Below are 20,222 nucleotides of genomic sequence, written 5' to 3' on the forward strand. Positions count from 1 at the left end.
ATGTCTTTTTTAATCGATAATGATAGGTGATTTAAGATTTAACTATAAACTTTTGAAATAGTAATCAATAAATTATGTTCGAATTGCCCTACATAACAGGTTAAGTTGATTATATTTTGCTGAAAAATTAATAAATTTTCTTTATAGGTATCTGGAGCCCTAACTCAAAAAAAGATGCCTAAATACTAGCAACAAAAAATATATTATGCAATTACAGGAAGTCATTTACCAAATAAGTTACAAACTTTACTCCTCTCGAAAGTAAATAGCTCTAATTTGGAATTAAATCGAAAGTCAAGTAATATGAATTGAAGTGAATGACGCTAGTAAATAATAAACTCAAATTTTGTTTCAAAATTTGAAGATTAATCAAACATATAGTACTATCAATTGAATTATTATACCAGGGCTCAAATATCAATTTTAATTAATTTTGAAATAAAAAATGTAATAAATATAAAAGTCAAATTTCAACCAATCAACAATTGAGACTAACTAATGAAGCTGGAAACCAAACAAAGGTCATTGATTTTCTAAATGGTACATAGAAATGTCAACACCATGTGGAAGAAAGCCCATACTATATTCTAACAAATTAAATGTTAGGTTTCTATTCAAAATTTAAAAATAAATAAATAAATATTCTTTTAAATAATAATAATAAATAATAAATGTTAGGTCCCCTTGTTGACCTAAAGACTATCCCAAGAATGTCAGCTGCCTAGAAGACTGCTGTCATTTTATACTTTTTATTTTCTTTAAATTTTAGCATCTTTCATAATTGTTTAGGGTTATTTTTATTTCTTAGAAAACTACCACTTTAGTCTTCAAATTTTTAATATTGAGTTCTTTTGTTTCTAAAATTTTCAAAAGTTTTTTTCTTCTTTAAATAGCTGCATTTTGTCTTTGAATTTTTCAAAATATATTTTTTAACCTTCAATTTTTAATAATAGATCTAAAAGGTTCTTGAAGTAATTTTTATTATTATTTTAAATAATTATATAACTTTTTTAATTAGAAAAATAATTTTAGAGAGAATATATAATTTTTTTTATTTAAAATAAAAAATTGCTATAAGGATGTTTTAAACTTATCTTAAAAACTCATGAACTAAAAATGTACATTTAAAAATTTAAGGACCAAATGTACAAATTTTTAAAAATTTAAATACACAAATTCTTAAAATTTTAAGGACTAAGAAGATACAATTTCGAAAATTCATGGACAAAAAATAAAAAAAAACTTCCCCATATTTTTATCTTTATATAGAATAGCTTGTTTTTATGTCGAATTTACAATTTTAATATTTGATTGCTTTAAAATACTTTAAATTTTTATATTTTTCAAATGGTATTATTTTATCTTACATTTTTTTTAATTTAATTTAATTTATTTATAACGATTCGCATTAATTTTGATTATTAAATACTAAATGATTAGTAAATGTTAACCTCCTATTTAATATGAACAAGTTTTTTATGACTTAGAATCCCAGTCTTCTTTTGAAATTTTACATGTAATACATTAATTTATTATTATTAAGTAAATGGAATATAAATAATGAAATTTAGAAAACAAAAGGTTTTAATTTTATTTTATATAATTATAAATTGTTATTTTAATTTTATTTTTAATTTGCTTGTTTGAAAAGTTAATTTGAAAACATCCCACCAGTTCCTTTTTTTTTCAAGAATTAGAAATGAGTCCATTCGAAATTAATGAATTGAATAGGCTTTTTTTTTTTTTGAAAAATTGAGAAAATTTATCTTCAAAAGAGCCTTGTGATATATGACGTTTCCTTGTTTCTAACATATAACGACATTTAAGAAATTCATATTCATATGTTTTGTCCCAACAAAAAAGAAAAAAAAAAAACTCATGAGTACTTTTTTAAATTGATTTAATTTTTATTTTGTTTAAATTTCCATCAAGTTTAAAATTTTATTTTTATTATAGTTTAGTTCTTAAATTTTCAAACATTCAATTTATAATATTTAAATTTTTACCACTAAACTATTTAACACAAATTTGAAATACCATTTCTTCGTTCTTTTACTTCAAGTTCGATAGTTTCAATGGTTCAAATTTAGATTTTGTATTTCCAAAAAATCTCAACTTTAGTTCATTATTATATTTTTAAAATTTATGAAAGGAATATCGATACAGATGTTAACTCTTTTTTTTTTTTTTTTAAAGAAAAAAACAACAAATATTAACCTAAACTAAATTTGAAATGTATGACTATGAGAGTATTGACTAAATTTGGACAATTGAGAGTATATGGACTAAAATGTAATAAAACCTAAAATACATACATTAAAATTATATTTTAACCTATACTTTTATCTTTTCCTTTCTGATCCAAGTGAGTATAACTTAACGGTATTTGACTAAGGCCTTTGATGCTAGAAGTTGGAGGTTCGATTTTCCATCCACATAGTTATTGTACTTAAAAAAAGTAGGTATAGCTTGACATTAATTAATATATCTAATTCTTACTTATTAAATCCAAGGTTCAAATCTCTATAATCTTACTTGTCGTAATTTTTTTTAAAAAAAATCCCTTTCGATTGGTTTATCTAACAAATAAAAAAATAAGATGTAGTAAGTTAGTTCTTGAATTGTTTCAAGAAAAAAAAAGTTAGATTTCTTTTTAAATGGGCTTGAGTTTTTGCTAAATGAACAATGAAAAATTTAATGGTGAAAATTTAAATAATTATTAGAAACAAAAATATTTGAAATTTGATTTAAATTAAAATGAAAAGATATAACATTTTTTTTTAATGCAATAGAAGTATGAAATTTGTACCACAAACCTTTTAGGTTGTGTTTAGTGCACAGAACTGAATTGAGTTGGTAATTATTATAGAAAATGAGTAATTGAAAGAGTTGACGCGAATAACGATGTAAAAAATGTGAGTTAACTCAATTAACAAACTAATAAATCTATTTAATTATTGGTAAACCAAACACTAAATGAATTTTTTTACCCGCCCATGATCCGACCTAACCCAACTTAAGGGATGAAACGTCCCCTAGTAACTAAGACATTTGTATATCACTTGCGTGATGTTTGATTTTGGCAAATATAGAATTTTAGGGACACATTTGAATCAAACTTTCTTATATATATATATATATATATATATAAATAATGTTAGAAGATTTTTTTCCCTTTTTAAGAGGATCTCTAAAAAGTTAGGCAATAGTTGAACTTTCTATGATGGAAATGATGGGCTGTGAAATGAAGCAGTTGGATGGATGGATATTTAATACCATTACTTTAATTTTTTTTTAAAAAAATGTTTAATATTGTCACATTGATAATTTGTGGATAAATTGACACCAAACTACATTAATAAAACAGGGAGTAAATGACATTGGAATCTATTTCTCAATTTAAATTCTAACAATATTTATTGAATAATGTTAAAGAAATATTAACTGAATAACTTTTATTTTTTTATTTTTATTAACTTTTAACCTTTACAATGTATTTTTTAAGATTACTCAATTTTCTTTTAGTATTTTGGTCTAGTAAATACTCAAATTTTAAGTTCAAAAACTAAAATTAATATCTTAAGGATTTAAAACTCAATATAATTATTTTTTTCAACATTAAATGACAAATAAAAATTTTAACATCTTAAAATTATTTATACATCGAACTTTGACATTATATGCTTGAGTAGTTGAATTACTTATATTCTTTTTAGACCCTTATACTCGATTTCTATCACGAATTTATGAAGAAAAACAATTAAATTATAATTTTAGTCTCTAAATTTTTAAATACATACCCGTAATTAAACTTTTAAGAGTATCCAATGATCTCATAAACTTTAATTTTAAGTTTAATAAGTCTTCACATTTTTAAAACAGTCTAATGGATCCTTAAATTTGATATTTTGTACCATCATCTTTTCTTGTTCAACATATTTCATTCAAAGACTTACTAGACATAAAATTAAAAGTTTAGGAATTTATTATATATAAAATTCAATAGATTAATTAAATTTTAATTTTTTTTTACTATATTAATGAAAATTGCGATAATATGTTAAATACCCTTAAACTTAGAAGTGTTTTAAACGATCCAATAACCCGAACAATCAAGACTACTCAATCTAAATTGTAAGAGTTGGATTGGAATTTTATATGTTTTTTTGAGGTTGGATTGAGTTCGTGTTACACTTTTAAAAATTCGGTTGACTCAACCCAATCCGAATTTTCAATATATATATATATTTTGATGTTTGTATTAAGTTTGTAATAAATATCTTTGATTTTGATATTTAACATTTGAGTTTATGAAATTTTAATTATCAATATGTTTTGTATACAAATTTAAATTTTTTAAGTTAATAAAAAATGAAATAACAAAAGAAAAAAAAAATAACCCGACGATCCAACCAAACCTGAATTTTAAGAAATGGGTTGGATTGGGTTGAAAACCTTATTCGATCATTCGAGTAGTCAACCCGACCAATCCAAATTTTCATGTTGATTAAAAAAAATATCGAATCCATGTAAACCCCTACTTAAATTTAATAATTTAGCCAAAAGAAAATGAAAAAAAAAAGTAATAGTCAATAATATTTATTACATCATAAATGACTAGCCTTGAAGTCACGACATCAAATAGTTGCAAATAACACTTGCCAAAATTGAAAGACACCCGACGAGCACTTCAACCTCAAAAGGCACAAAAATTGAAACACCCAATTGCTGCCACGTCAAAGCGTAAAATTGCAATCGACGGCTTAAATTGCATTAAAAGATCACAGCCATCGCATCCCCGGTAACGTTAACTTCTCTTTTTCCTTTCAAATCTAAACTCGAATCCAAATGTGAATTCGTCAGCAACTCCCACGACTAAACGCCCACAATGTCAAATTACCGAATTACCCCTCTTTTTTGAATTCCCTTTTTACAGCACTCTGTTCTTCTCTCTTTTTCTTCTCATTCCTTCCTTCTTCCGATCCATTTTCAGAGTTCAGAAAATGAAACCCAATTGAAAAATAAGAAGAAATTCAAAGTGGGAACTCAGAGAATCTGAGAAACAGAACGAAGCTCAGAAAAATCTAAATGGGCTCTTCATAGAACGATGAAACAGGGAGTGTTGAATCGCAATCAATTTCCAAGAAGAACAATCATGGGGTTCGCTAATTCCGCCATTTTTATATTGTTTGTAATTTCATTTTCATTTCCACAGCTTGTTTATGGAAATTCCGAAGTGAAAGCGCTGATGGAGCTGAAGGCGTCTTTAGACCCAGAAAACAGAGTGTTAAGGTCTTGGACAATCGACGGCGACCCTTGCGGCGGAAAGTTCGTCGGCGTGGCCTGCAACGAACACCGGAAGGTGGCCAACATATCGTTGCAGGGACGTGGACTCTCCGGCAAGGTTTCGCCGGCGGTGGCAGAACTGAAATGCCTGTCGGGACTGTACTTGCATTACAACAATTTATCTGGAGAAATTCCTAGAGAGATTTCTAGATTGAATGAACTTGCTGATCTTTATCTTGATGTTAATAGCCTCACCGGTGATATTCCTGATGAGATCGGAAATATTTCAAGTCTTCAAGGTTTGTTCTGTTCTTGATTTTGAATTCAAAACTTGCAACTTTAGAAACAGAGAACCAAATTCAAAACCAGAGAATTGAAAAGAAAAGTTTGTGTTGTGTGCAGTGTTACAGGTTTGTTGCAATCAATTGAGTGGGAAAATACCAACTCAGATAGGATCTTTGAAGAAGCTAACAGTTCTTGCTTTACAACACAATAGATTAAGTGGTGAAATCCCCACATCACTAGGAAGTTTAGAAATGCTTAAAAGGCTTTATTTGAGCTTCAACAACTTAACTGGGACAATACCTTTCAAAATATCAACAATTCCTCAGTTGGAAGTTGTTGATGTCAAAAACAATTCCCTCTTTGGTCATGTCCCTTCTGGTAATAATCCCTCTCTCTTTCTCTGTTTTCTTCTTTTTGATGGGTTTTCTTTGTTTAATCCGTTTGTTTGAATGGAAATGAAGGTTTGAGGAAGCTGAATGAAGGGTTTCAAGGAGAGAACAATCCAGGTTTGTGTGGAGTTGGGTTTACTACAGTGAGGAATTGTACTGTTTTTGACAATCAAAATATGAAAGGAGATGTGTTTCAGCCATTTCTATCAGAACCTAATATCACAGGCACAGCTCAAAAGAACATCCCTGAATCTGCTGACTTTTACAATGCTAATTGTAATCAACTTCATTGCTCAAAATCCACAAGAGTTCCAAAAATTGCTGTTGTTTCTGCTGTTCTTATTGTCTCTGTGATTCTGATGGTGTCTTTGTTTCTCACTGTGTTTTGGTACCGTCGTCGTAAACAGAAGATTGGCAACTCGTCTGTTTCGTGTGATGATCGGCTTAGTACGGATCAGGCTCGGGAATTCTACTCAAAGAGTGCTTCGCCGCTTGTGTGTCTTGAGTATTCCCATGGATGGGATTCATTAGCTGATGGGATCAAAGGATTGGGATTGTCTCAGTATCTCAGCAAGTTCATTTATAATATTGAAGAGGTTGAATCTGCAACTCAGTACTTCTCTGAGGCTAACTTGCTTGGTAGAAGCAGTTTTTCAATGGTTTACAAAGGAGTTTTGAAGGATGGTTCTTCTGTAGCCATTAGGAGCATTAATATGACTAGTTGCAAGTCTGAAGAAGCCGAGTTTCTTCGAGGGTTGAACTTGCTAAGCTCTTTACGACATGAAAACCTCGTTAGTTTGAGAGGCTTCTGTTGTTCCAGGGGCCGAGGTGAGTTCTTCCTCGTATACGACTTTGCTTCGAGAGGAAGCTTGTCTCGGTATTTAGACGTCGAAGACGGTAGCAGCCTTGTTCTTGACTGGTCTAAGAGAGTTTCTATCATCAATAGCATTGCAAAAGGTTTGCTTCTCTACACAGCCTGTCTATTGACCCTGGCATTATTAGATTGTAAAAACCTGAGCAGTATCTATGCTAACCACCGACGATCCTTTCGTTATTCATTCTAAGACTGGTTTCTTGTTTTCTAAACAGGCATTGCATATTTACATCGTGAAGAAGCAAACAAACCAGCCATGGTTCACAAGAACATATCGATTGAGAAGATTCTCATTGACCATCAGTTCAATGCATTGATCTCGGACTCCGGCCTCTCCAGACTTCTTGCAGATGACATTATCTTTTCGTCTCTTAAAACCAGTGCAGCCATGGGATATCTTGCACCTGAATACATTACGATCGGTCGTTTCACAGAGAAGAGCGACATATATGCATTTGGAGTCATCATATTTCAAATTCTTTCAGGGACACGGAGACTTACAAACTCTCTTCTGCTGGAAGCGGAAGTATGCAAATTCGAAGATTTTATTGACAAAAATCTGAAAGGAAACTTCTCAGAATCCCAAGCTACAAAGCTAGCAAATCTTGCTCTATCATGTACCAATGAGCTCCCCATCAATAGGCCAACCATTGAAGATTTGATAGAGGAGCTTACCAAAATTTAGTTACCTTCAGCTTTAGGAGCAGCACATTCTGGGTAGTTGAGAGTCGATGCTTGTTTGAGAATACACCGACAGGATGCTTGTTTGAGAATACACCGACAGAAGAGAACGATGTTCAATGAAGCTTCCATTGTTGGAAGCTTCAAGAAAGGCAGGAACTGAAAGTTGAGTCTCCTGCAAATTGAGATGCACATTAATGAGGAAGAAGGGCATGTAAATTTGGGAAAAATCTGTCTCTATGGTTCAAGATGTATAATAACATGACTTCGCAATGACCCTGCAATTTAGAACTTCACTTTGTATTCCTATAAAAATTGTACTAAATCTTACTTTTAGTTCCTGAATTTCATTTTTCAAAGTATAAATTTAGTCCTTAAATTATACAAAATAATATAATATAATTCTTGTTATTTTTCCATAACTGATTCAACCTGCGTAATGAAGGTTTAAAAGGATTCAACGTGCTGAAAGATGGTTTAGAGTTCCCCCTTTGTTTTAAAATACCTTTGGATTACAAATCCCTTGGAAAGTTGTCCCAATTCTAGAAAGGAAATTGAGACCTAGACACCATTCAAAACTCTATCGAACTACTTGAGTGTAGACTTGACCCAGACAACTTTCTAAGAAAATATTATTTCTGGGTGTTGTTTGAATTGAAGCAGCTCAAAGCAGCTGTTCAATAAAATAATAATAATAATAATAATAATTGTGTCAAGAAAAAGGAACACGGGGTTAAATGGTTGATTAGGTTGCACCTAATCATTGTACTTCATATTAATCTTACACGACACTTTGAAGCTTGGAAGATCAGAATAAAGAATAACTTTAAAGGTCAATTAAGAAAACTCAAACTAGACCAAAAGTGATAGGACTTAATTTGAACAAGAAAGATGTTCATGTGGGATTTTTGTCCCATACATAAGCCTGCTGAACAAAACTTAAATCTCATCTAAATTTCAAGAAATAAGAATTGGGTTTAAATACAAATATTATTCAACCTCTAAAGTTATAATTGAAAGTTTTGAAGGTTCATACATCTGAATTATTAGTGAGCTAGCTGACAATAAACAAAACCATGCCTGAAAGATATGCAGAATCGATCAAACTTAGCAGTTCCCTAACTCTATGCACCAGCAGTATTGTGTTATTGATGCTCTTGAAACCATTTGGCCGGCCACCAATCCGGTCTGACGGTTTCAACCCTCACGCCTTCAAGACCTTGTATGGCCAAACTTTGTGATCCTCTGAAAGCTTCCTCCAAGCGCAAGAGACCAAGTCCACGATACCCAAGTGCAGCAATCACATTACCTGCTTTCTTGTTGGATGCAGAGTTGATCACTTCCGATCCGGATGATACTTTCTGCTCTACATCTGAAGCAGAATCAAGTGGTTGTTTACTGTTATAAGACTTTAACAGGCAAGAAGAATCCTGATAAACAAGGTTGTGACAGTGAACATTAAGCTAGGCTTGAACCAATTAGTAAATAAATTGGTTACCTTCCCCTCTGTCGTTTAGAAACTTCAAAGGAACCACACGTTTACGGATAACTCCCCGGTGGTGTGTGCGAGCGACAAGCTCTTGCCCTACATAGCAGCCTTTGTCGAAACTTATTGCATTTAGACCCACCAAGTTGTATTCAAGAGGGATTGCCTCACCTGTAAAATAATAGAAAACGATCCAAACCAAAAGATCTAAGCATTCGACATTCACAAGCCACTTGATGCAACTTAGCAGTAGAAAACTAACCGAAACATAAAGAAACCATCATATACAACGACGAGACATGAAAATGAACCTTTTTGAATCTCAGTTGAACCTTCGGCAACTCCCTTCTCCAATCTCCACAGTACATAATTATCTTCATCTGTTTCTTTATCTGCCTCAATAAGGGGAGCTTTAAACAAATACAATCGGGAGACACTATCAGAAGAATCTTGGCTAGAATCCATGCATATGATGAAAGCATAATCCAATTAACTTCATAGTACTAAAAAATTCATAAGACCCCTTAGAGCATGAGGGAAACATACGTGTTTGGTTAGATGGAAAAATCCCTCTGAAACCAAGGCATTCCAATCTTGGATCTTGAAACCATTGCCAACCAATGTCTTCCCCACGCGAAGCTGACATTGCTGTTGGATCAACATTAGCACCCCACCCAACACTGGCAGCCTCTGGTTCCTCTGCAGAGGAAGCTTTTCTAGAAAGCTTTTCACCAAAGCGTTGCCAGCAAGAAAACTCCTCTGCCACATTCTCAATATCAACCTTGGACCTTAAGCGGTATCTGTAAAGCATAATGGAAGTTAAAAATGGATTTTTATAGGGCGATAAGTTATTAAAATATATGATTAAATCCTATTAAATTTTCTTGCTTATAGTTATCTTGTTTTGGTCCTAAATCTCAAATACCTATGCTTCAGCCCTTCAACTTTCGAACATTTTGTTTTAGTCCCAATATAAAAAAGAAACTACCATAGTTACGTTAATCTTTCATTAGTTATTTCCCAAGAACCTAAATCTATTTGAAAACTCGATACCCAGCCTACTCTGAGAGGTATGCTTTGAATTCTCAAACAAGCCATTTCCAACTTAAGAAACTGCTAGAACCAGTGCATTCAACTACAAGTTCTTCAACTTAGAGGATATCTATCATGAAGGGCAATGATCACTGCACAAGAAAATTGTATGTAACATGATCAGACTCAAAATGGACCAAAAACATTGCAATTCAATCATATTCAGCATTTCTAAAAGGGTATCATTCAACTTATCTAAATCCAATCAAACCATCAAACCACCAAACTCAAAACAAAAAATCATCAAACAAACAAACAATTTGAACCAAAACAAGAAAGAACAGTTTAAGCAAAGGAACTAACAAAGAGCTCACTTCTTTAGCGTCACCAAAAGCTCATCCAACACAGAAGAATCCACATCGGCCATCAATTCCACCGGCTCATCCGAGGCCGGACCAGGCCCAGAGCCAGTCCGATCAAGCTTCTCCTCAGGCCTAGGCGGCCTATACAAAAAGAAATCATATAAAAACCTCCCTTGTGGCGTCAACATAGCCGCATACATAGGCAGAACCGACACCGGCGCCAAATTGGGGGTGGGCAACGATGACGTTTTATCACTTGGGGGTTCCCCAAACCGCCGCACATCGTTGGTCAACAGGCCGTGAAGGAACTTGACGGTGTCGGGACCCCGAAATCGAATAACAGAGCGAGATTTCAAATGGGCGGCCATTGGCCCACCTGCGTTGTTGAAGTGGGAATGGGTGTTGGATGAACAAAACCCACGACGGCTTTTGTATCCATTGGCGAGTAATTTGCAGAAATGGGAAGTGAGTGTTGAACGGTGCATTTTGTGGATTGTTCTTCTTGTGCGATTATGGTAATGGGTTTGCTTAAAGTGAAAATCAAAGGAAGGGAATTGTGGGAAATGACGCGTGTTAGAGAGGAGCTATGAACTTACCGCCACGTATATGGAAAGCTTTGAGATTTTAACATTCTGCGATGTGTTTGATGAAAGTCCTCTGAGAAGCTACTGTCGACACACGGTGAAATTGGGTCGGGTCGGTTGCGACAGGCAGGACCCGAACAGGTCCTATCCCCAAAGAAGGTCGGATCGGGTCAATACGGAATAAAACCCAGACCCAACAACAATGGCCACACTCTTTTGGTCCCCATATCCCCAAAGTCCAGGTTCTTCCAACATAGTGCACCGGCGAAGAAGAAGCAAAATCCAGCAACGATGAGTACTCGTTGGGAGCCCGGCTGCCGAGGATCCGAGAACCGGGCTGACAGAGAGGGGAATGAGGGAGACTAGCAACGACGACCCGGAATCAAGAAGATAATCGGACGGCGATCCGGCGGACAGCCATCAACGGCGAACGACGACTAGGGACGGACGGCGATCAGCACCAATACCAGCGGCGAACAACAAACGACTGAGGAGAGAGAGAGGTGGGAATGCCGAATGGAAAAAGGATCGGTTGAACCGGCCAACCGAACCGTCGATTCGATTAGAAAACTGGCCGGACCGATGGTTCGGTTTCTTACTCATCTCGATTAGGGGTGTTCAAAAAAATTCGATGGCTCGAAAAAACCGATCAACCCAACTCAATCCGTACGATTTGAATTCGATTATCAATTTATTTGAATTGGATTAGGTTCAAATAAATAAAAATTTTATGATTTGATTGGTAAGAGTTCACTTAATATAATCCAAACCAACTCGAACCAACATGAGTTTATTATTAATTTTAAAATATATTTTTTATTACTTATAACACAATTATTTATATATATATTAATTTTAATTTTATTTACTTTTAATATTTTTTTAATAATTTATTCTTCAGTAACTCATAAAAGTAATTTCTTTGCATTTTAGAAATGAAATTTTCACTATATAAATTAAAATTGAGTTGTTAATCTTAATTTAATATATAAGAACAATTAAATTAGATTTTTATATATTTACGTTTTACTTATTTTTAGAACAAAATTTTAAATACATGACCCGATTAACCAGAATCAACTCAACTCAAATATTTTATGGTTGGATTAGGTTGAATTGGATTCATTTTTTAATAAGGGTCATTTTAATTGAAAAAATTTACAATTAAAACAATTGAGTTAGATCTAAAAAGTCTTTCAACCCAATCTAACCCAACACATGAACGCTTCTACTCTCTCAATTAGGATAGTATTAAAAATTGTTAGCCAATTTGCAAAAGTAGTTAGCGTACAAACGAAACCCATTCAACTTTTTTTTTTTTTCCCTAAAAGATCTCGTTCCTTATTTCAATTATAATCCCTCGACATGTATAAATATTTATTTATTTAGATTTTCTTTATAATATTTTATTTTAGATTTAAAAAAAATCTTTTTATACAGTTTGTATTTAAAGTCCCTTTGATCTCCCATACCACAATTTGAGAATTTATATCGTGTATGTTGCACAGTTTAAAACTTATTACTTATTAGGAAAATATGGTAGTTTTAAAATAATCTTCTTACAAAATAGTTTTTCAAGAGAAAAATCTATTTTATTTTAAGATTTTAGGGAAAAGGATCCATTTTAATCCAAAATACATCCAAAATTCATACATACACATCAAAGTTAAAAGTCATACATTCACAAAATAACGGTATTTTTTTAGCATGAATATATAAGTACACTAAATCGACCGTACATCCAAAATCCATAAAGGCATCAAATTCAAATCTTCAAAACTTCAATCTTCGAGTCTTTAGATCTTTGACCTACAATTCCTCTAACCTTCTTTAGTAAAATTTTTTATTATGGACTTAAATTAGATTAGGATTTGGATCCGAGCGATTTTATATCAATCCAATTTATAATTTCATGCTCAATCAAACTAGCCAAACTAATCAATCATTATCTTTCTTTCCTTTGCTTTGTCATGCTTGCACTTGAGACTAAAATAAGTATTGACGAGTAGATTCCATTAAAAAAAAAAAAAAAAACCTAAACCCCTTGATGACCTACTTGTTTTTTATTATTATTATTATTTATTTTCTTTTCATACATAGTACTTTATACGATTAAGATAAAAAATAGTATTCTTTTTTACCTCAAGTACAAAGGTTACATGCACAAAATTGTAAAATACATGTGAAAACTTTAAGTTAGTATCACAAAGTATTAGAAATTTAAGAAAATATGAGTTTAATTGAATGGTTGCATAAAATAGTTAACAAAACAAAAACAAGTAGAAAATTTAACTCTACATCCTAAACATAGTTTTATCAATTTCACAAAACATTATTACCTGAAACTTTGTGTGCCAAATGCTCCCTAAAATGCAATTAACTTGAACTAAATGTCAAAATCAACTTAGCCCATAAAAATTAATTTTCAAACCAATTGACAAAGTAAATTTAGCCCATTGATACTTGGTATTTACTCCCTCTCTTAAGAAAATCAATCTCTAAATCTTCTACCATTAAAGTTCTGTCATTGTCACTATCTCAAATCTTTTTTGTGTCCACTTTCCTTTAGCATACAAGTTGTTGAGTTCAGGAAAAGAAACACATGGAATCCCTCACCAACTACTAAGCTCTTCCAAAATCAGTGGTAATGAGCTGGGTTCTTGCTTATAAATAAATAAAGGGGGTTAGTATTTCTTTGGAGGGTGTGGATCATTTTGGTGAGTGTCTATTGTAAGACTTGGAAGAGAGATAGACTTCTTGAAAGGCCATTGATATTGTAATTTCTTCAATGACATTGAAGAATAGATAAAGATATAGATACCTTTACCCTTTTCTATTTTCTTGTCTTTGGATACCTAACAAATTTATGTAGCAACAAAAAAAGAAAACCAAGGATGCAGTACAACAAGCATAACTACACTACACTTCCTGGTAAAATTACTTATTTTGCGTATCATGTTTTTGGAAATGAACCAACTTAGGCATGCATATGACATCGACAAAGCAAATAAAAAGAAGCTATAACTGAATTGATATTAGTTTAACATACTGACGAGACGAGACATTGCGTGTCAATGTTCTCGCAAGTCGCGTCAGAAGAGAGGTTCTATAAAATTTAATCTAAGCCGGTGCTTCAAATATATCATTCACCAATCAAGTGAAAAAAAAAATTGTTATCTTGTATCTATTTCTAGCAAATTTCCAGAAATCACCTGAGAAGGAAGCAAATCTCCCAGTCCTAGTCCTCTGCTTTTAACAGGTTTTTCTCTGAATGGTTTCTTCATTGCACCAGAAAATCATAGTATTACCTTTTGATTTTGTATTATCTTCCTGAGTTGAAAGAGCAAGCTGCTAAGTCCCAATCGGAAAAAACAAAATAGAAACAAGTCAGTAACCTTTGTGAGAAAAAAATTGGGAAGTATGAAGTTGTAATGTTGATGAACTCTACAGTTAGCAAGATGATTAATCCCAACTGTTCCGACTCCTTCGAAACGCCTTCTTATCAGACAGGACCTTCTTGCTTTTAAGGCGCTTCTGTTCCCCAATAGCCGCCCTTTACAAAAATACAAAAAGTAAACCTCACAATAAACAAATTGCGGGAGCTACATAAACTTTTTGGAAATCAAGTGACCAAGGAAGGTGAAAGATCTCACATCTTAGCAATTTTCTTCTTTTTCTCTTCTGAGGGAGGTGGCGGGACATAAGAAGCAGCATCAATTATAGCCTAATTTTCAGATAGAAATAAGCCATTCAATGGAAATTTATATTCAGTTAGGAAACAACGGCAGAATGCTGAATCTACCATACAAGAAACGGCCACATACAATGTTATTTTCCATATATTCTCCATCAGATAGACAAGAAAAGAAGGATCTAATGAGAAGGAAATGTACCTGAAGTTTCTCCAAGGCATCTTCAATGTTACCCCTGAAGAAAAGAAGAAAAAAGTTAACAAAGTCTTCTTTGGTAGAACAAACATGGGAGGAAATGAGAAAAGATGATGAGGACAGAAGTTAACTTCTGTGTTCTAGTTTTTGTGGATGAAATTACAAGCTCTCCATCCTTGTTGATCCGATTTTTCTCCTGTTCCGAAGCAGGAAGCAATATTCATGTCAAGATAGAGACAGAAATCAAGGAGTAATATCATGGTGAAAGATTTATGAACACTTGAACCACTTCCAATTTTATGTATGATTTTGAAAGAAAGACGGAAAGAAGATATTTGTAAAGTTTAGCGCCTCCAAAATAATATCATCTAGTGGAGAAGAGGCAAGATATGGAACAGAACTTGAGTTACAAACCATTTGTATAATCCTTTCCCTGATTCTCTCGCTTAGCCAATATGCATCTTTAACATTGAAGCGCATGTCAACCTTCGTGTTCACTGCACTATCATTTACAGAAATGATACCTTATAAAGAAACAGCAACTCTAAAGCAGAAATAAAACCAATCAGAACAAAGAAAATAAACTGACCTTTGTTAACATTCTGACCTCCCGGCCCACCACTTCTTGCAAAATTCACAGTGACATGGTCTGAGGGACAGGAAAAGAAAAATCACACTTGAAGATATTGATTGAGAGTAATCCTATCACATTCACCGTCTTAGCAATTGCTAATGAGGGAACCTTTTTCTTTTAAGGCTAGGAAAGTACAGGCAATTTGTATTAACTTTTTCCATTTTAGGATATATTAGCCAAAGACTTTTTGTGTTTTGTCAACAAAATCATCCTAGCACCAACTTCGTAGACAAAATTTGATAGAGTAATTAAATATATAAAGAATGGGAAAAGAAATAAATGATTTGAACATTTTACTGATGTTCTGCTGCAATGGAGGGAAAAGGACTAAGGTTTTATGTGGGGAAAGTTTTAGTGAGAAATTACAAGAAAGAGATTAGCCATTTTAGGTAGTTCAGGACAAAGTATGGGAAGGAGAGGTTGAACTTTTTGGAAGTCAAGAATCTAGTAAAATAAATCGATGCTAATGTCTCCTATACTGTGTTGTGCCTTGGCTTCAACATCCTTACCTCAACTCATGTTACAAGTTCCAACTCGTTTACTGAGTTCCCTTCTAAAATCTCCTCCACCAATATCGAGTGTTAGCTGACACGAAATTGCATAAAATCCACAATCTCTCCAATGCTTGTGGCACTCCCCTCTCGACTCTCCTGTTTGGATGCAAGAAACCATTTACATTATACCACAACAGAATAGGAAAAGAAGAGTCTTGAACTCAGCCAGCTCCACAGTGATCTACAATTATTGGCCCGTTGGAACATGCCAGTGTTTCCTATCTAATTTCTAATCTTAGCCTCATATTTATCTCTCACTATGTTGACTGCCAGGCATGTCTTTCTGATCTTAAAATCCAACATTTGGTTTTCTCTTTTCACCCACAAAAGCTAGTAACTCAATTTTTCATCCCACGTTCTCAAATCATCTCACTTCCTCTTTCTCAATTCATTTTAATACCATTTTCTCCTATCAAACATTAATTGGCTAGAATTCTCCTGCCACTAATAGCTCCTTTTTCTCGAGGACAAGCACCTTTTTTTTTGTATGCCTTTTAGCATAGCTTCAAATCACGTCTATTTCTTACAAAGAATCTAGGTCTTCAATCCTACTCTGCATCCCGTTTCTCTTTTCCATGATGAAAGATTTTCCCTACCAAAAATTTTCTCAAGGACAACATGATATATTAATTAGAAAAAAGAACAACGGAAATGGGGAGAAAGAATTGATCTACCATAGGCCAAAAGAGTTGTAAAGGTGTCTTCAATTGGCTAGAATGTCAATTATAAGTGTAACTAAAAGAGCTCCTAGAATGAGTTCACCATGTAGACACAAAAAAACAAACCAAAAGTCTAAGGGAGAGGCTGGGAATATCTCCAAAGCTTCCCATTGAACACTTCTCAAGCCAATGATTCACTGCAGCAATAATTATCTTAATCCAGAATTTGCTAGTTTTCCGCGGAGCCCTTTCCATGAAATATTTTGAGCCAGAAAATCAACCACCTTATGGGGTATACACTATTTAAGGTTGAGAACTTCACAAAGGAAAGCTTATATTTTCACATAAAATGGGGACGGCATAGCATATCAAGGAGGAGATAAACATGTTGGGATTCTTCTATTTGACTGTATCCAATGCACTTAGCTTTCCACTTTCCATGTTAAAATTCCAAAAGAAAAATCACACTCCTAGTGCGTTTTCCTTCTCCACTCAAATATGAAGACCTATGCTTTTACTAAGACTCTAGAACCTATCATTTCACCCTCTATATGTTTACACATGATGAACTAGAGAGAGTTCCTTAGGAAGAGGAAGAGAGTATAAAAATCTATCCTCTTCCAACCTGCGAATTGCATTCCTACAGATTGAAAACCAGAGGATGGGAACGGCAACCACTAAGTTCTCTCTCAATGGAAATTGCACAGGAGAAGGTTAAGAGGGAACCTAAATTCCATAACCTGCCATCCTCCATATCACTCAGCCTGAAATTCTCAATCAAGAGTTTAAAGAGAAACAATCTTCAAACTCCTTTTATTAAGATTCCTCTTAATCCCAAATTTCAATAAGCATTAGCATAATCCCAAACATCTTTAGTAGTTCTCTCTTTATTGGTTGAAAGTGAGTGCATTTCAGAGACCCAAAATCAGGCAGGAAAAGGACATTCAAGGGTTCAAGGCGATTCCATAGGGCTTATGTATAATGTACTTTGAAGATAGGTTAATAACTGAACAAAATCCAGGAGTTTCGATTCTTCCAACACTCATTGGACAACAGAGTTCATCTTCTTCAAAGAATCTGCGAGCTTCAATAGATGTGAGCTACTTTCTACACAGAAAATTTAGGGTTAGAGAAAAAGACTTTATGGACGTAGAAAAGTGAATCTATATCGACTTCAGCTGGAACTAAACCACAGTAGTCAGTAAAGCAAAGCAACAATCACTTTATCAAAACACAAACAATAGTCAATCGAGCTCTCCCTTCGATATGCTTCTATACTACCCCAATCAACATGGTAGAACAAACTCAAATCCAGAACTAAAGAAGTGATGGCTAGTTCCGTAGCATTTCAATCCGTAATCGAGTTTAATAAAACATACGGAGAGTGATTTTAGGGGCGGGTTCGCTGTCAGCCAATAGAGCGCGCTCCTCCGCCTCTTGCAACAGCTGCTGAACCTGAGACAGTCGGGAAGACACCTTGCCTCCGGCACCGGCCGAGTCCGAAGCGGCGCATAGGACACGACCGAAACTGATCTCACGCAGCCGGAATCGCAAAGCGGCATTGGGATTGTGCAAAGTTATAGGGAAGATTGGGGGTGATGATAGAGTAAAATAAGGTTGGGAATGAAGGATTTCTCTGAGGATCATGTTTGTGATGGTTCTAATGACCGTCATTGTTTTCCAAACCACCTTCAGCCTGGGGAAGACGAATGAACGGTTCTTCATTTTTAGGCAAAATTGAAATTTCTGTCTTTTATTAAAATAATAATAACAATAATAATAATCATAAACATATTATAAATATTATAATAAAAATAGATGCCTATTAGTGCCAAACCTTGGTGTTCTAGAAGATCAAATGACATTCTCCTACTATCCTACGTATCTTTGAAAATGTAGTCCATATGTTTTACGAGTACACATCCTTAGTGTCCAACTAATTTCACCTCTTACTTGCCAATTCTCCTCTAAATAGTGGTCATTTTATGGATTTTGTAGGGAGGAGTGATGATTGGTGAGCAATCCAAAAGATTGGGAATTAGTGGAAAATATTGAGAAAATTTCATGATTTTATCATTTTTATCATTTTCTTTATTTCTTTATTTTATTTAAGTTATTTATTTTATATCTAGATATATTTATATTTTTTTATATTCTTTTGTTATTTATTTATTTTATATATTATATTATATTTATTTATTTTAATATTATATTTTGTCGGCATTCGTGTTCTCATTGTGCTCCTCAAATTCACAACACGTTATCAGCACGAGCTCCTATTATTTTTCCTACTAAAGGTAGGTCCTAAAGGTATGTCGATTTTTTTCTCTTCATTATAATTAATAAATTTAATGTTATTTTGCATATTTAATATCTATTAAATTTCTAATATAAATATAATATTTTACAATAGTGTTGCCATGATAAATCTTACAAAATCAGAATTTGTTGCCTTTGGCAGTAACGACAGTAATTATTTGTCATGAGTACTTGATGCCGAAATCCACATGGATGTTATGAATCTTGGAGAGACTATTAAAGAAGAAAATATGACATCCAGTCAGGACAAAGCAAAAGCTATGACTTTCCTTCGTCATCATCTCCACGAGGGATTGAAAATGAAGTATCTTATAGTAAAAGATCATCGTGTCTTGTGGAAAAATTTGAAAGAGAGGTATGGTCATAAAAAAACAGTTATTCTTCCTAAAGCTCGTTATGAGTGGATGCACTTGAGGCTACAAGATTTTAAATCAGTAAGTGATTACAACTCCACATTATTGAAAATCACTTCGAAATTGTTGTTATGCGGAAAGAAAATTATTGATGTTGATATGTTAGAGAAGACATTTTCTACATTTCATGTCTCAGATATGTTCCTACAGTAGCAATATCAAGAGAAATGTTTTAAATAATATTCTGAACTAATTTCATGCCTTCTCATGATCGAATAGAATAATGAGTTATTAATGAAAAATCATGAATCTCGACGAATCGGGACGACACCATTCCTTGAAGTCAATGTTGTGAATTTTAATAATAATCATGGTCAAATTCGTGGTTGTGGTAGAGGTCGTGATCGTGACCATAGAAGAGGAGGAAATAATTATTATTTTCGTGGTGGTTGTTCTAATCATTCAAATTTCAAAAGAACTACACAAAATGATGATCACAAAGGAAAAGTTTTACAAGATAAGAGTTCAAAAAGTGTTGAAAATAAATGCTTCCCATGTAGAATGACTGGGCATTGGTCACGTACCTTAAACACTTAGTTGATCTCTATCAAGTATCCCTGAAGGTAAAAGAGAAAAATGTGGAAGCAAATTTTGCATATCAAGATAATGACATATTTGACTCATCCCATATGACAAATTTGGATGTGACGGACTTCTTTGAATCCCTTGAAGAGAAAATTGGCAGAACTGATGAAACATCAAGTGTTTCCTTTGACTTTAAAAATATTTAGACTTAATGTTGTTGTTTTTGTTCATCTCCATGTTTTTTCCCTCTTA

At 33.3% G+C, this 20,222-nt stretch overlaps 3 protein-coding genes across 6 annotated transcripts; 1 reads left to right on the plus strand and 2 right to left on the minus strand.

Moving 5' to 3' along the window:
• Window positions 1-4,524: 4,524 nt before the first annotated feature.
• On the minus strand, window positions 4,525-11,720 carry LOC120069206 (Glycine cleavage T-protein family). 3 transcript variants are annotated; one of them, XR_016524551.1, is made up of 6 exons: window positions 10,408-11,044; window positions 9,548-9,801; window positions 9,313-9,411; window positions 9,014-9,172; window positions 8,596-8,887; window positions 4,525-7,690 (listed from the first exon to the last, which is right to left on the minus strand). XR_016524551.1 is itself a non-coding variant. In XM_039020890.2 (5 exons), the coding sequence occupies exons 1-5, from the start codon at window positions 10,878-10,880 to the stop codon at window positions 8,661-8,663; spliced, it is 1,212 nt and encodes a 403-aa protein (XP_038876818.2). In that variant the 5' UTR covers window positions 10,881-11,720; the 3' UTR covers window positions 8,369-8,660. The 3 variants fall into 3 exon arrangements, 2 of the variants coding, with proteins under 2 accessions (XP_038876818.2, XP_090163285.1); XM_039020890.2 differs by lacking the exon at window positions 4,525-7,690 and having other exon boundaries at window positions 8,369-8,887; window positions 10,408-11,720; XM_090307159.1 differs by lacking the exon at window positions 4,525-7,690 and having other exon boundaries at window positions 8,788-8,924; window positions 10,408-11,130.
• Window positions 5,108-7,904, plus strand: LOC120069205 (uncharacterized). The gene is made up of 4 exons (XM_039020889.2): window positions 5,108-5,585; window positions 5,689-5,949; window positions 6,033-6,917; window positions 7,050-7,904. Exons 1-4 carry the CDS (start codon window positions 5,108-5,110, stop codon window positions 7,517-7,519), a joined length of 2,094 nt encoding a protein of 697 aa, XP_038876817.2. The 3' UTR covers window positions 7,520-7,904.
• A 2,267-nt stretch (window positions 11,721-13,987) lies between the features above and the next one.
• On the minus strand, window positions 13,988-18,485 carry LOC120069236 (Class I peptide chain release factor). Of its 2 annotated transcripts, none has more exons than XM_039020944.2 (8): window positions 18,093-18,485; window positions 15,456-15,515; window positions 15,281-15,363; window positions 14,998-15,062; window positions 14,873-14,906; window positions 14,633-14,703; window positions 14,428-14,532; window positions 13,988-14,327 (listed from the first exon to the last, which is right to left on the minus strand). In XM_039020944.2, the coding sequence occupies exons 1-7, from the start codon at window positions 18,436-18,438 to the stop codon at window positions 14,442-14,444; spliced, it is 750 nt and encodes a 249-aa protein (XP_038876872.2). In that variant the 5' UTR covers window positions 18,439-18,485; the 3' UTR covers window positions 13,988-14,327; window positions 14,428-14,441. The 2 variants fall into 2 exon arrangements, with proteins under 2 accessions (XP_038876872.2, XP_038876873.2); XM_039020945.2 differs by having other exon boundaries at window positions 13,988-14,330; window positions 18,093-18,482.
• Between the last annotated feature and the right edge of the window lie 1,737 nt (window positions 18,486-20,222).

The sequence above is a fragment of the Benincasa hispida genome, chromosome 11, assembly GCF_027475165.1.
Source record: "Benincasa hispida cultivar pf3 chromosome 11, pf3_genome.v1.1, whole genome shotgun sequence".
Taxonomy (NCBI): domain Eukaryota; kingdom Viridiplantae; phylum Streptophyta; class Magnoliopsida; order Cucurbitales; family Cucurbitaceae; genus Benincasa; species Benincasa hispida.